The 15567-nt window shown below is 69.6% G+C and overlaps 1 protein-coding gene across 2 annotated transcripts in view; it reads right to left on the reverse strand.

Moving 5' to 3' along the window:
* Positions 1 to 15567, reverse strand: part of KDM4B (lysine demethylase 4B) — a 65096-nt gene that overhangs the window by 12487 nt on the left and 37042 nt on the right. Inside the window, exons 8-10 of one of the 2 annotated variants that reach the window (XM_062185522.1) lie at positions 9256 to 9452; positions 1268 to 1366; positions 805 to 995 (exon numbers count right to left, since the gene is read on the reverse strand). In XM_062185522.1, the coding sequence (XP_062041506.1) occupies positions 805 to 995; positions 1268 to 1366; positions 9256 to 9452 (487 nt within the window). The remainder of the gene's footprint in view (positions 1 to 804; positions 996 to 1267; positions 1367 to 9255; positions 9453 to 15567) is intronic. The other variant, XM_062185523.1, reaches the window with a different exon arrangement.

A 15567-nucleotide genomic window follows, 5' to 3' on the forward strand; every position in this document is an offset into this window, starting at 1 on the left:
GGGGACGCTGGGCAGACGCTTGGCAGTCGGGTGTCCTCGCCCCCCGGCAGAGCGCCGGGCTGAGGGCTCCGCCTCCCGCTGGCACGTCCCAGGAAGCGGCCGGGGGGGGGGGGTGCGGTCACGCAGCTGAGTCCCTGCCCTCACACGGGAGCCCCGGCTGCCCCTCCAGCTCCTGGCTCAGCCCTGGCCACTGCGGGGTCTGGGGCGCGACCCGGCCAGCAGGCCCTGTCCCCGTCTCCCCACAGACTGGAGCACGCGGAGCACCGTCTGGAGGTGCCGCCTGCCGGGGAGGCTGGGGTGACCCGGATCTGACCGCCAGCACCTGCGCCCTTGACCCCCGCCGTCCCAGATGGCTCATCTGTGTTTCCTGTGTGGGGGACCCGTCCACGCGCGGGCGACCTCCTGTAGCTGGGCTTCCCTGGGGCCAGGCGCCTGCTCCCTGTGCTCACTGCTGGGCACCCACGGAGGGAGGGGCAGCCCCCGGGGACTCTCGCCCGAACTCTGCGTCAGTCCCGGGGCCTCGTGGGCGACGCCTGGTGGGGGAGGGGCTGTTGGGGGGGGGTCCCAGGGGCACAGAGGCAAGGCCAGGACGCACGCAGGAGCCTGGGGGCGACCGTCAGGGAGACGACGCAACTCTCCCGTCTGACACCACTGCTCCACGTCCAGGCCCAGGCTGCCCCGACAGGTGCCTCCTCCTGCTACCTTCAGACACCCCGGCCCCGGCCTCCCTCGGAGAGTGGCACGCAGGCTCCTGGTGGGAGCCAGGGGCGGGGCGGGCGCCAGGGCAGCCCTGCCGGGGCTCACCTTCCGCGCCCTCGCGGCCCGCCAGCAGCTGCGGCTCCTCCTCTTCCTCCTCGGGGTCGGCCTCCTGCGTGGCCTCCTCCTTCACGCTGCCTGCCGCCTCCTCCAGGGGGGCCGCCCCGGCTGCCCCTTCGCCCGGGGACTTGGGGTCTTCAGGCTTGGACTTCTTGGGCTGCGTCCGTTTTCTGTGAGACCTGGGGAAGGAGACCTGTCAGGCAGGGGAGAGACCGGCGGGCCGGAGCCCCCACCCCACCCCACCCCGAGTGCCAGCTCCAGAGCAGGGGCAGCGGGCCCGGGCAGGGTCCCGCTCGGGGGAGGGGGCGGGGCGGGGGAGGGGCACCCGTGCCAAGCGGGGGATGCTGATGGTGGCTGGAGATGGAAGCCAGCTGACACGGGATGGATGCGGGGGCCTGGACGGACAGGCGGCGCGTGGCGATGCCGGCACGCACGAACAGAAGACACTTACGCCAGCCCCGGCCTCCTGGTCTGCTCCCTCTTCCTCTCTACGCTCGGCTTCCTCTCCTCAGCCTTTCTCCAGTGTCTGCTTTCCTTCAGACTAATTTGTCTAGAACGTAAACGTGGGGGTTGTTCTCCGGCACCGGGCACGGCTGCCCAGGACGCCTCCGCTCGGGCTGCTCCCGGGGCCTGCGGCCCCGGCCCCTGGTCCTCCCTGCAGCCCCTGTGGGCGTGGGCACACACGCGGCTCCCCGGGCCTGTGCGGGACACCCGGCCTGGGCCAGAGCTGTAGCCAGGCCCAGGTGACAGCCAGCCTGAGGCCTGCAGGCCCAGCTCAGCGTCTCGGAGAGGCGAGGGAGAAGGGGAGACCCAGCCTAAGGGAAGAAGGGAGAGGCGCGCTGGGCCCTTCCAGTCTCCTGAGACAGGGGCGGGGCGGGGCGGCTTCCCAACCTCGGGGAGGCGGGAAAGCCAGGCCTGGGCAGGGGGCACCTGCACCCGACGGCCCCGCGTGCTGCAGCGGCGGGAGCGCCTTCCATGTGAGGCCCGAGCCGGTCCTGCCTGACCCCGCCCCCCAGAGCGACCCCTAGGCCTTGCTCCTCACTCCCTGTGGCCCGAGCAGCCCCCCCGCCCCGCGATGGCAGCGGCATGAACGTCACAAGATGACCAGCAGCAGGAAGCGGGGTGCATGGGCGGGGGCACGGACCACACACACGGGGTGCACAGAGGGTGGCTGCAGGGCCCAGGCGTGGGATGGGGAGGGCATAGGAGGTGAAGGCGACAGCGGGACCCTCTCGGGGTCTCCCCCAGGAGCAGCACCAAGCACTCGGGGCCGCCAGCCCCAGGCTCCCCCGGTGTGTGGGAGACGTCGGGAGCTGGCACTGGGCCCCAACGGCCATTGTCCCACGGGCAGCGTCCCGGGAAGGTGGCCGGGCCCCTGCAGCCCCTCGAGGCTTCGTCCGGCTGCGACTCACCTGGCCTCAGCGCCTGCCCCTGCCCCTGCCCCCTCTGGCCCCGGCCAGTTCCCATGCCCGTTCCCACGCCTCCTGTCAGCCCTGGCCACGTCTGGCCACCTTGCCCATCCCCCACAGCCCTCACGCACCGTCTGCCACACCGAGCCCCAGGCAGCCCTGGTCCCTCCGGCCTGCAGGCTCAGCAGCGCCGCAGCAGCACCCCAGGCCGAGACCCCTGGGCCCTGCCCGGAGGAAGCAGGTGTGCAGACCCCCGAGAGGGCCATGCCCGGGAAGGAGCCTCCGGCCGGGAGGATGCATGTGGGGAACCAGGCCGTGGTGGCGTCCCCAGGGAGCTGCACAGGCCTCGGGTCCGCTGCTGTGCCTCGCTCACCCCGTCTTCCCAGCTGGGCTGGCCCAGAACCCTAGGGTGTGGCTGTCCCCCGCCAGTGGCTTCTGTGACCCAGGGTCCGCACCGCGTTCACCACTCTGTTGAGACGGCCCTGCTGCGCGCCCCTCCTCCGCGGAGGCCTGGGTCTCTCGGTGTCTGCGAGCCCCCCGCCTGCTCCCTGGCGCCGGCTGCCCTCCGGCTCGCCCCTCGGGGCCTCCCCGGCTCAGGTCCTGCCCTCACTGCACAGCTCCCCTGGTCCCCGCCCTCGTCCAGTGGAGGCACAGCAGCATGGAGATGGTGGGCCCTGGGCCCTGACGCGAGCTGGCGGTGGTGGCCAGGCACAGGCTCCTGCGAGAGCCGCTCTCCCGCTCGGGGACACGGGTCTGTACCCACTGGGTCATGTCCCAAACAGCCAGAGCGGCCACGGCTGGGCCAGGCTGCAGCCAGGAGCCGGGGCGCCATCCGACGTGGGCCGTCTTCGCTGCTTTCCCACGTGCATCACCAGGAAGCAGCCGAGACTGGAACCGGTGCTCCTGCAGCCGTCGGCGTCGCCGAGCGTGGCCTTCCCGGCTGTGGCGTGGCGCCAGCCATGTCTGCCCCTGTGCCCCTCCCAGCCTTCTCAGCGCCATCGGCTCCAGCACAGGCTCTTCCGTCAGACGCAGGGCCGGTTTCCGGGCGCCCTGCCCTGGGGTCTGCCTTCCCTGAGGCCCCGTGTGTCCACCAGGGCGCCCACAGATGCGCCGCTCATCCTTCTGTGCGAGAGCCTGCGGTGGGCCTGGGAGCGGGCAGCAGCCCGTGGCCTGTGAGGGCCCCTTGCTCCGCCGGGCCACTGTTACCGGGAAAGGACGGCCCTGGGTGGGCGGTATGAGACTGACAGCCAGGCTCCCCCTGCCCGGCTGCCACCGCCCACCACCCTCCGCCGCGGCATGGCTGCCGGCGTCAGCAGGCCCTCGTCCCTTTGCCGGGCTCCTCCTGTGTGCAGCCTGGCAGGTGCCGTGTCTGGACCCTGGGCCATCCACAGCCCTGTGGCCTGGGCCAGCTCCCCTGCACCCGGCGGGTTTCTCGGTGCTGCGCCATCACGCATCCCCACGCTGGAGGGCTGTCGGGAGAGCGCTCGTCACGGGCCTGCAGCTCCCCGCGGCTGCTCTCACGAGCGCGGGCGTCCCAGGAACAGCCCGGTCTCCACTGCGAAGCAGCAGGCGTCCCTGCGGCCTGCGACGGCCAGAGGCGGGGAGGCGGGCACCCCTGCCCGGCAGCCCCACAGCGGGCAGGCGGCTCTGGGCGCCAGCTGTGCCCGGCGCGTCCCACTCCGCAGATGGCGGTCAGGCTGCCTCTCGGCTCCAGGTCCCGGGGCAGCCGTGCGGAGGTCGGCATGCCGGGCCCTTGGACAGGGCTGTCTCCCTCTCGGCACCCTGACCTGAGACAGGGGTCTAGCGATGAGCAACTCCACCTCCACGGCGCCGGAGAGCAGGGTCAGTGGCAGAGGCCTGGTGGGCACTCCGCGAGTCCCTCGGGCTCCAAGCCACTGGAGGCCAGCGGGGCCTGCCCTGCGCAGCAGACACCATGTTCACAGTCGGCAGTGAGACGAGGCTGGAGCCCACCCGAAACACAGGCCCGGGCCCACCCCAGGCTTACAGGGGCTGGGCGTGGGGAGGCGGCTCCTTCTCTAGGGAGGGGCCTGGGGTCAGGCCCCGTGGTCACAGCCGTTGGCCAGCAGAGCGTGGGGACTGAGCTCTGGGAGCGAGTAGGGGTGGGGAGGGGTCTGCACCTGCCACACACGTGGGTGACCGCGGTCTTCACGGCCCTCGTTGGCAGCAACAAGGAGACCAGAGGGGAAGGTCCCCACGCGTGGAGGACGCTGCCTGGGCACGAGCGAGCGTGCGGGGACACTGGGCAGCACGGCGCTGGCCCACCTGCTGAGGGCAGAAGGCCGAGGGCCGGCCAGGCACAGGCAGGGGCAAGGCTACAGCCGTGGCCTGGGGAAGCCCCGTCGGCCCCGTGCGAGGGCAGCGTGCCCGCCAGACACACCGGCAGCACGGCCTCGCCACACTGCAATGGCTCCCAGCCAGGGGCGCCGGGCAGTGTCTGGGGACAGGGTGCTGCCGCGGGGAGCGCGTGGATGGCCCCGCCCCGGAGAGCACACAGGACCCCGGGGGACGCAGCCACCAGGTCCAGCATGGCCCCCACCGCAGGGTGCTCACCCCGTGCCACCCCCGCCCCCACGATCAACCCTCAGAAGGGCCGAGCACAGAGACCGGGCACGGCCAAGCGGCGCAGGGAGGCCCCGGGCGGGGGCGTCAGGCTCGGGGTCTGGGCGGGACACGCAGTCAGCCTCGCTGGAGCAAAGCCCCAGGACCTGGACACACCAACAAACCCAGGAGATCGGCCAGCTCCCCACACTGAAGGCAGGAGGCCGCTCCCCAGGGCGCAGCTGCAGGAGCACCTCAGCCTCGCGCACGGCGACGGCTCAGCTCCCAGGAGGCCGCGGACCGGACAGCCTGACCTCGTGATGCGGCCGCGGGCTGGGGAAGGCAGGGCGCCGGCTGAGCCGAGCCCGGTGGCCGGGCCGTGGCACCTCTCTGCCCCTTCCCCGGGCAGCTCATCAGATCACCCGCCAAGCCCGTCCACGCGGCCACAATGCCTGTGTCCTGGCAGCCTGCTCTGATAACCAACTGGCCTGGGCCACAGCCCATTCAGTGCCAGGCAAACAGCGCCCACCCGGGCAGGCGCCACCCTGGGCACTTACAGGAAACCACCAACAGCCTGGCCACAGAGCTGCTTCCACGGAGCGGAGCGGAGCGGCAAGGGACACAGGGACACCCCACACCCTCACAACACTGACACAGGGACACCCCACACCCTCACACACACGGACACGGGGACACCCCACACCCTCACACACACGGACACGGGGACACCCCACACCCTCACACACACGGACACGGGGACACCCCACACCCTCACACACACGGACACGGGGACACCCCACACCCTCACACACACGGACACGGGGACACCCCACACCCTCACACACACGGACACGGGGACACCCCACACCCTCACACACACGGACACGGGGACACCCCACACCCTCACACACACGGACACGGGGACACCCCACACCCTCACAGACACGGACACGGGGACACCCCACACCCTCACACACACGGACACGGGGACACCCCACACCCTCACAGACACGGACACGGGGACACCCCACACCCTCACAGACACGGACACGGGGACACCCCACACCCTCACACACACAGACACGGGGACACCCCACACCCTCACACACACAGACACGGGGACATTGACACAGGGACACCCCACACCCTCACAGACACGGACACGGGGACACCCCACACCCTCACACACACGGACACGGGGACACCCCACACCCTCACACACACGGACACGGGGACACCCCACACCCTCACAGACACGGACACGGGGACACCCCACACCCTCACACACACGGACACGGGGACACCCCACACCCTCACACACACGGACACAGGACACCCCACACCCTCACACACACGGACACGGGGACACCCCACACCCTCACACACACGGACACGGGGACACCCCAAACCCTCACACACACGGACACGGGGACACCCCACACCCTCACACACACGGACACGGGGACACCCCACACCCTCACACACACGGACACGGGGACACCCCACACCCTCACACACACGGACACGGGGACACCCCACACCCTCACACACACGGACACGGGGACACCCCACACCCTCACAGACACGGACACGGGGACACCCCACACCCTCACACACACGGACACGGGGACACCCCACACCCTCACACACACGGACACGGGGACACCCCACACCCTCACACACACGGACACGGGGACACCCCACACCCTCACACACACGGACACGGGGACACCCCACACCCTCACACACACGGACACGGGGACACCCCACACCCTCACACACACGGACACGGGGACACCCCACACCCTCACACACACGGACACGGGGACACCCCACACCCTCACACACACGGACACGGGGACACCCCACACCCTCACAGACACGGACACGGGGACACCCCACACCCTCACAGACACGGACACAGAGACACCCCACACCCTCACACACACGGACACGGGGACACCCCACACCCTCACACACACGGACACACGGACACCCCACACCCTCACACACACGGACACGGGGACACCCCACACCCTCACACACACGGACACAGGACACCCCACACCCTCACGGACACGGACACGGGGACACCCCACACCCTCACAGACACGGACACGGGGACACCCCACACCCTCACACACACGGACACGGGGACACCCCACACCCTCACACACACAGACACGGGGACACCCCACACCCTCACACACACAGACACGGGGACATTGACACAGGGACACCCCACACCCTCACACACACGGACACAGGGACACCCCACACCCTCACACACACGGACACAGGGACATTGACACAGGGACACCCCACACCCTCACACACACGGACACGGGGACACCCCACACCCTCACACACACTGACACGGGGACACCCCACACCCTCACACACACAGACATGGGGACACCCCACACCCTCACACACACAGACACGGGGACATTGACACAGGGACACCCCACACCCTCACACACACGGACACAGGGACACCCCACACCCTCACACACACGGACACAGGACACCCCACACCCTCACGGACACAGACACAGAGACACCCCACACCCTCACACACACGGACACACGGACACCCCACACCCTCACACACACGGACACGGGGACACCCCACACCCTCACAGACACTGACACAGAGACACCCCACACCCTCACACACACGGACACGGGGACACCCCACACCCTCACACACACGGACACACGGACACCCCACACCCTCACACACACGGACACGGGGACACCCCACACCCTCACACACACGGACACGGGGACACCCCACACCCTCACACACACGGACACGGGGACACCCCACACCCTCACACACACGGACACGGGGACACCCCACACCCTCACACACACGGACACGGGGACACCCCACACCCTCACACACACGGACACGGGGACACCCCACACCCTCACACACACGGACACGGGGACACCCCACACCCTCACACACACGGACACGGGGACACCCCACACCCTCACACACACGGACACGGGGACACCCCACACCCTCACACACACGGACACGGGGACACCCCACACCCTCACACACACGGACACACGGACACCCCACACCCTCACACACACGGACACGGGGACACCCCACACCCTCACACACACGGACACGGGGACACCCCACACCCTCACACACACGGACACAGGACACCCCACACCCTCACACACACGGACACGGGGACACCCCACACCCTCACACACACGGACACACGGACACCCCACACCCTCACACACACGGACACGGGGACACCCCACACCCTCACACACACGGACACGGGGACACCCCACACCCTCACACACACGGACACGGGGACACCCCACACCCTCACGGACACGGACACAGGACACCCCACACCCTCACGGACACAGACACAGAGACACCCCACACCCTCACAGACACGGACACACGGACACCCCACACCCTCTCAGACACGGACACGGGGACACCCCACACCTCACACACAGTGACACAGGGACACTGACACGGGGACACCCCCACGGGCCTCTGCGCGAGACAGGACATGCTCTCCGAGGGGGGCGGGGCAAACGTGTAGAAGTGTTGACAACGAGGCAGGACAGTCAGGGCAGAACGTTCCAGATGGCTGAACTTCACAGAAACCAGTGCCCCTGCCCGCCTACCCCCTGGTTTGGAGGTCGCTACTGGTGAGGGTCCGCCCACTCCCACCCTCAGCGGCGACACCTGTGGCACAAGCCAGCCAGAGACCCAATGGCTGCCGACAGAGAAGCCACAGCTCGCGGAGCTGGGGAAACAGCTCAGCGCGTCCACACCAAGCGATTCCACAAAGACCTGGGCCTATCCCACAGCAGCCCAGCACCGTGTCCCTTCCGCGCCTGTCGTCCGTGGCAGCCTCCGAGCCGCCGCAGCAGAGGGAGCAGTTGTGACAGACCGGCCAGCAGAGCCCCAGGGCGCCGGCCCGGCCTGTGCACACCAGGGCTCCCCCCGTGGTCCTGAACGAAAGCCGCTCTGTCGTGGCCGGACCTGTCAGACCCTGAAGGCCCAGGCGGCTCCAGGGGGCAGGGCCACGCCCCCACTGCAGACTCCACACACACGCTGGCAGTGACCACGCTGTGGTGCAGCGTGGGGCGACCTCAGCGCACGACACCAGGGAGCTGGCCCCAGCCCGGGCCCCGCGGGCCGGCAGAGCTGACCACCCAGAGGCCAAGGCCCAAAGCCTGGGGGCACACGGGTGCCGCCCCGTGGAGCAGCTAGCTGGCCTGCTCACGTAGGGATGGAGGCTCCGGTCCAATGTCCCGCACCACGGCCCCGCCCCCTGGAGGGCGTGTGTGGTCACGGCGAGGGGACCCATGGCTTGGCCACACAAACCCCTCTCACAGACCTGAGACACACACTTGGCCCTGCAGCGGTGAGCGGGGGGAGGGGGGGGAGGCGGGGCGGCGGGCGGCCACTCACCTGCGGAGCAGCTTGGCCTTCAGCGAGGCCCGGGAGGCGCTCCAGGAGCTGAGCTCGGGGCTGCTCAGGGCCGTGGGCCGGGTGTGGTCCAGCACCGTGACGTCCTTGCCCTGCTTCCACAGCTCGTAGCGCTCGGGCTGCAGGATGCGCACGAAGACGTCCATGGAGATCTTCACCATGTCCTTCCGGCACGTGCACTGCGGGCGGCACGCACGCACCACTGAGACCCGCGGCCCGCCACCAAGCTCCCCGCCTAGGAGTTCCTCCCCCAGGGAGGCAGACCCCAACGTCCCCCCACCCGTGGCCCGCAAACATGACCACGGGGCCCTCCCCCGAGTGACGAGCGGCCTGGGGTGCAGCTGCTCCCAGTCCACTCACCGCCCCCCCCCCCGCCGCCGTGAGGCCGTGGGCACCAGGGCGACCAAGAGGGAGGGGGAGGCAGTGGGGGGAGCTCCCCACCTCACTGGGTTGGGGGCACCAGGGCAGGCACCAAACCCTGCGGTGCAGCAGGGCTGTCCCTGCCCTGTTTAAAGTGCGGGCCTGGAGTGACGAGGGCGGCACCTCTCAGCCCCAGCACCCTGCCCCTGCCCCGCGGCACGGCACCTCCTCGCCCCGCGGAGGGGGCACAGGCAGCAGGCGTGCGGCCGCGAGGCGGAGGTGGGCCAGCATCCTGCCTCTGTGTAGGGCCTCCACTGCGTCCTGCTTTGGGCTGCTGGGGGGGGGGGTAGGGCCCCCGCAGACCCCGCACGCAGGAGTGGGTGTGGCTGCCTGCTGGACCCGGGCAGGCCCTGGGGGGGGGCACGGGGGTGCTGGGATGGGGGAGGGCACAGAAGCTTCGAGCAGTCAGCGCTCAGCTCCGACACTCCCCACCCAAGTGCAGTCCTCGGCTCCCCTCGGGAACGGGTACTGGACACCGGGTGGCCCTGGCTGTCCACCCACTCCTGCGGCTCAGCCTCCGTCAAACAGGCTCAGGAGAGGCCGCTCCCCAGAGCGTGGCCGGGAGGTGCAGCCACAATGCTGGCGGAGCCGAGGGGCTGCACTGAGGCTGTGCGGACTCCCCGTGGCGTCTCCCCATCCCAGGGCAGCCTGGGTCCCTCACGCTTGACCTGGGGACAGGGACCTGGGCCCGGAGAGGCGCGGCCATGCTGAGCCAGAGCGCGCGTTTACGCCTGAGTGACTCCCGGCAAAGTTGCTCCATGGTGGAGTGCCGCGCAGGAGAGAGGCTGGCGCGGTGATGTGGCTGCCATGCGGGGGCACAGGTGGCCTGCGTGTCTCCATGCCTGGCCTGGCCGTGGCCTCCCTGGCGTCAGCAGCAGCAGCGGCTCAGGGATTGGTACTGAGCGGCTCTGTTTCCCTAAGTCATTAACAACAGCACCTGCGCAGGCTGTGGGGGCGCAGGGGACGCGCAGGCAGGCTCCCCACAGCCCAGCCCTGGCCCCCTGCCTGGCGGCCAGCAGGTGCCTGCCCAGGGCCGAAGCCGGCCAGGACAAAGCTGCTGGTCACGCAGGGGACATCCACACGCGTGACTCCGTGTGGGTTCTGCAGAGATCCGGGGGCACCGAGGGGGAGGCTGGGAGCCCGACCGGCACTTCAGAGCCAGGGTGCGGCACCACAGACGGGAGGACAGGGAGTCATGGGGACCCGCGAGGGGCTGCTCTGCTGCCACCCACAGTAGGGCGGGGGGGGGGCTGGAGGCGGGCGCCTCCCACGGAAAGCCCTGCACCTGCTGGCTTTCGCCCCACCCCCTCCCGGGACACATGCTCTCGGGATCTTGGCGGGATCTGCGGGCGTCACGGCCGCCAGCTCGGCCGGCTCGCAGTTGCTGCCCCTGGCTCAGCGTCCCCACCGGTGCTCGTGGCAGAGACCCAGGCCTGCTCGGGCGAGTCCAGCCGCGCCGCTCGCTTCTGATAGAGAAATCAGGAACGGGGGAAGGGAGGCCTGCGCACCCCCTGGGGCCCTGTGTGCCTCGCTCGGCTCAGCGCTCAGCCACCTGCGCATGGGCGCCAGCCCTGCTCTAACGGCCAGGGCGGAGCAGCCGGAGATGCCAGTGGTGCAGATGGGGCCTCTGGGGACAGATGGGGACCCAGGGAGGGTCTGTGCTCACAGAACCCAGGTCACCTGCCCCCCCCAGGGAGGGTCTGTGCTCACAGAACCCAGGTCACCTGACAGCCCCCCCCAGGGAGGGTCTGTGCTCACAGAACCCAGGTCACCGGCCAGCCCCCCCCAGGGAGGGTCTGTGCTCACAGAACCCAGGTCACCTGCCAGCCCCCCCCAGGGAGGGTCTGTGCTCACAGAACCCAGGTCACCTGCCAGCCCCCCCCCCAGGGAGGGTCTGTGCTCACAGAACCCAGGTCACCTGACAGCCCCCCCCCAGGGAGGGTCTGTGCTCACAGAACCCAGGTCACCTGCCCCCCCCCAGGGAGGGTCTGTGCTCACAGAACCCAGGTCACCTGCCAGCCCCCCCCCCAGGGAGGGTCTGTGCTCACAGAACCCAGGTCACCTGCCCCCCCCAGAGAGGGTCTGTGCTCACAGAACCCAGGTCACCTGCCCCCCCCAGGGAGGGTCTGTGCTCCACAGAACCCAGGTCACCTGCCAGCCCCCCCCCCAGGGAGGGTCTGTGCTCACAGAACCCAGGTCACCTGCCCCCCCCAGGGAGGGTCTGTGCTCCACAGAACCCAGGTCACCTGCCCCCCCCAGAGAGGGTCTGTGCCCACAGAACCCAGGTCACCTGCCAGGCCCCCCCCAGGGAGGGTCTGTGCTCACAGAACCCAGGTCACCTGCCCCCCACCCAGAGAGGGTCTGTGCTCACAGAACCCAGGTCACCTGCCAGCCCCCCCCCCAGGGAGGGTCTGTGCTCACAGAACCCAGGTCACCTGCCCCCCACCCAGAGAGGGTCTGTGCTCACAGAACCCAGGTCACCTGCCAGCCCCCCCCCCAGGGAGGGTCTGTGCTCACAGAACCCAGGTCACCTGCCCCCCCCAGAGAGGGTCTGTGCTCACAGAACCCAGGTCACCTGCCAGCCCCCCCCCAGGGAGGGTCTGTGCTCACAGAACCCAGGTCACCTGCCCCCCCCAGAGAGGGTCTGTGCTCACAGAACCCAGGTCACCTGCCAGCCCCCGCCCAGGGAGGGTCTGTGCTCCACAGAACCCAGGTCACCTGCCAGCCCCCCCAGGGAGGGTCTGTGCCCACAGAACCCAGGTCACCTGCCAGCCCCCCCCCCCAGGGAGGGTCTGTGCTCACAGAACCCAGGTCACCTGCCCCCCCCAGGGAGGGTCTGTGCTCACAGAACCCAGGTCACCAGCCCCCCCCCAGAGAGGGTCTGTGCCCACAGAACCCAGGTCACCTGCCCCCCCCAGAGAGGGTCTGTGCTCACAGAACCCAGGTCACCTGCCAGCCCCCCCAGGGAGGGTCTGTGCCCACAGAACCCAGGTCACCTGCCAGCCCCCCCCCCCAGGGAGGGTCTGTGCTCACAGAACCCAGGTCACCTGCCCCCCCAGGGAGGGTCTGTGCTCACAGAACCCAGGTCACCTGCCCCCCCCAGAGAGGGTCTGTGCTCACAGAACCCAGGTCACCTGCCCCCCCCCCAGAGAGGGTCTGTGCTCACAGAACCCAGGTCACCTGCCAGCCCCCCCCAGGGAGGGTCTGTGCTCACAGAACCCAGGTCACCTGCCCCCCCCCAGAGAGGGTCTGTGCTCACAGAACCCAGGTCACCTGCCAGCCCCCCCCAGGGAGGGTCTGTGCTCACAGAACCCAGGTCACCTGCCAGCCCCCCCCCAGGGAGGGTCTGTGCTCACAGAACCCAGGTCACCTGCCCCCCCCCCCAGGAGGGTCTGTGCTCACAGAACCCAGGTCACCTGCCAGCCCCCCCCCAGGGAGGGTCTGTGCTCACAGAACCCAGGTCACCTGCCCCCCCCAGAGAGGGTCTGTGCTCACAGAACCCAGGTCACCTGCCCCCCCCAGGGAGGGTCTGTGCTCACAGAACCCAGGTCACCTGCCAGCCCCCCCAGGGAGGGTCTGTGCTCACAGAACCCAGGTCACCTGCCCCCCCCAGAGAGGGTCTGTGCTCACAGAACCCAGGTCACCTGCCAGCCCCCCCCAGGGAGGGTCTGTGCTCACAGAACCCAGGTCACCTGCCAGCCCCCCCCCAGGGAGGGTCTGTGCTCACAGAACCCAGGTCACCTGCCAGCCCCCCCCAGGGAGGGTCTGTGCTCACAGAACCCAGGTCACCTGCCAGCCCCCCCCCCAGGGAGGGTCTGTGCTCACAGAACCCAGGTCACCTGCCCCCCCCAGGGAGGGTCTGTGCTCACAGAACCCAGGTCACCTGCCCCCCCCCAGAGAGGGTCTGTGCTCCACAGAACCCAGGTCACCTGCCAGCCCCCCCCCCCAGGGAGGGTCTGTGCTCACAGAACCCAGGTCACCTGCCCCCCCCAGGGAGGGTCTGTGCTCACAGAACCCAGGTCACCTGCCCCCCCCAGAGAGGGTCTGTGCTCACAGAACCCAGGTCACCTGCCAGCCCCCCCCAGGGAGGGTCTGTGCTCACAGAACCCAGGTCACCTGAAGCCCCCCCCAGGGAGGGTCTGTGCTCACAGAACCCAGGTCACCTGCCCCCCCCCAGGGAGGGTCTGTGCTCTCAGAACCCAGGTCACCTGCCCCCCCCAGGGAGGGTCTGTGCTCACAGAACCCAGGTCACCTGCCAGCCCCCCCCAGGGAGGGTCTGTGCTCCACAGAACCCAGGTCACCTGCCCCCCCCCAGGGAGGGTCTGTGCTCACAGAACCCAGGTCACCTGCCCCCCCCAGGGAGGGTCTGTGCTCACAGAACCCAGGTCACCTGCCCCCCCCCAGGGAGGGTCTGTGCTCACAGAACCCAGGTCACCTGCCAGCCCCCCCCAGGGAGGGTCTGTGCTCACAGAACCCAGGTCACCAGCCCCCCCCCCAGGGAGGGTCTGTGCTCACAGAACCCAGGTCACCTGCCCCCCCCAGGGAGGGTCTGTGCTCACAGAACCCAGGTCACCTGCCAGCCCCCCCCAGGGAGGGTCTGTGCTCACAGAACCCAGGTCACCTGAAGCCCCCCCCAGGGAGGGTCTGTGCTCACAGAACCCAGGTCACCAGCCCCCCCCCAGAGAGGGTCTGTGCTCACAGAACCCAGGTCACCAGCCCCCCCCAGGGAGGGTCTGTGCTCACAGAACCCAGGTCACCTGCCAGCCCCCCCCAGGGAGGGTCTGTGCTCACAGAACCCAGGTCACCTGCCAGCCCCCCCCCCCAGGGAGGGTCTGTGCTCACAGAACCCAGGTCACCTGCCCCCCCCAGGGAGGGTCTGTGCTCACAGAACCCAGGTCACCTGCCAGCCCCCCCCCAGGGCTGCTCTCACGCACAGCGGGTTCGGCTCCTCCCTGGCTGCGGGCTCTCTCTCCAGCCCCCAGACAACTCCTGCCTGGGAGCAGGGTGGGCGCCCCTCGCACACCCCAGACACCTGCTGCATGGAGCACCTCCAAGAGCCCCTGATCAGAGCTGCCGGCGCCAACTGTAATCTTCAACCAGACGTACCTAAGGGCTTGGCCGGGCTCAGCCCGCACCTGCACCGGGTCCCGCAGCAGGGCAGCTGCAGCTGACGCTGGCCAGGGCCCCCTCCCTCTCCAGAGACCGTGCTGGGGAAGGAAGCAGGTTGCACGCGCGCGCCCCGAGACGCCGGGACAGCACGCCGTGGGCCGCGCCAGGGAGAGAGGGTTCTTAGGACGCCGCAGGCACCCACGCAATGTGGAACCCGCCCCACGAATGCAGAGGGGCCCGACCCTGAGCACGGGTCTCCACGAGAGCACCAGAGCTCTGTCCCACACTGCCGTGTCCTTCCGCCCCTCTCTTGGCTAAACCAGGCCCATCCTGCGGTCCACGTGTTCCCGTGAGCCAGGAGTCACGGCCCAGGCCCCGCCCGTTCCCTCACACGTGATCACAGCCTCGCTGGCTCCCAGTGGACAGAGGACACGGCCACAGGGCAGCCAAGCCTCGGGCCTACACAGGAGGGCGCCCGGCTCCTTGAGGCTCCAACCCTACACCTAGATGGGGCCAGACTCCCAGCAGGTGGGAGTCTCCCTCCTCGGCAGAGGCGGCCCCAGGCCCACGGCTCGCACGCCCTCTGGGGGAGACGGCCCCAGCCTGTCCTAACCTTGTTGCTCATGAACCCAACCCGGATGCTCAAAGGGGAGGCAGCAGGCCAGGACCCGCGGGCTGGGGGCGGGGTCAAGGACCAACTGCCCGGCTGGCCGACCTCCGTGTTGGGGGGGGTGCTCCACTTCTCACGGGATCCAGTCCCGAGAT

This window comes from Lepus europaeus, unplaced genomic scaffold (assembly GCF_033115175.1).
Source record: "Lepus europaeus isolate LE1 unplaced genomic scaffold, mLepTim1.pri SCAFFOLD_445, whole genome shotgun sequence".
Taxonomy (NCBI): domain Eukaryota; kingdom Metazoa; phylum Chordata; class Mammalia; order Lagomorpha; family Leporidae; genus Lepus; species Lepus europaeus.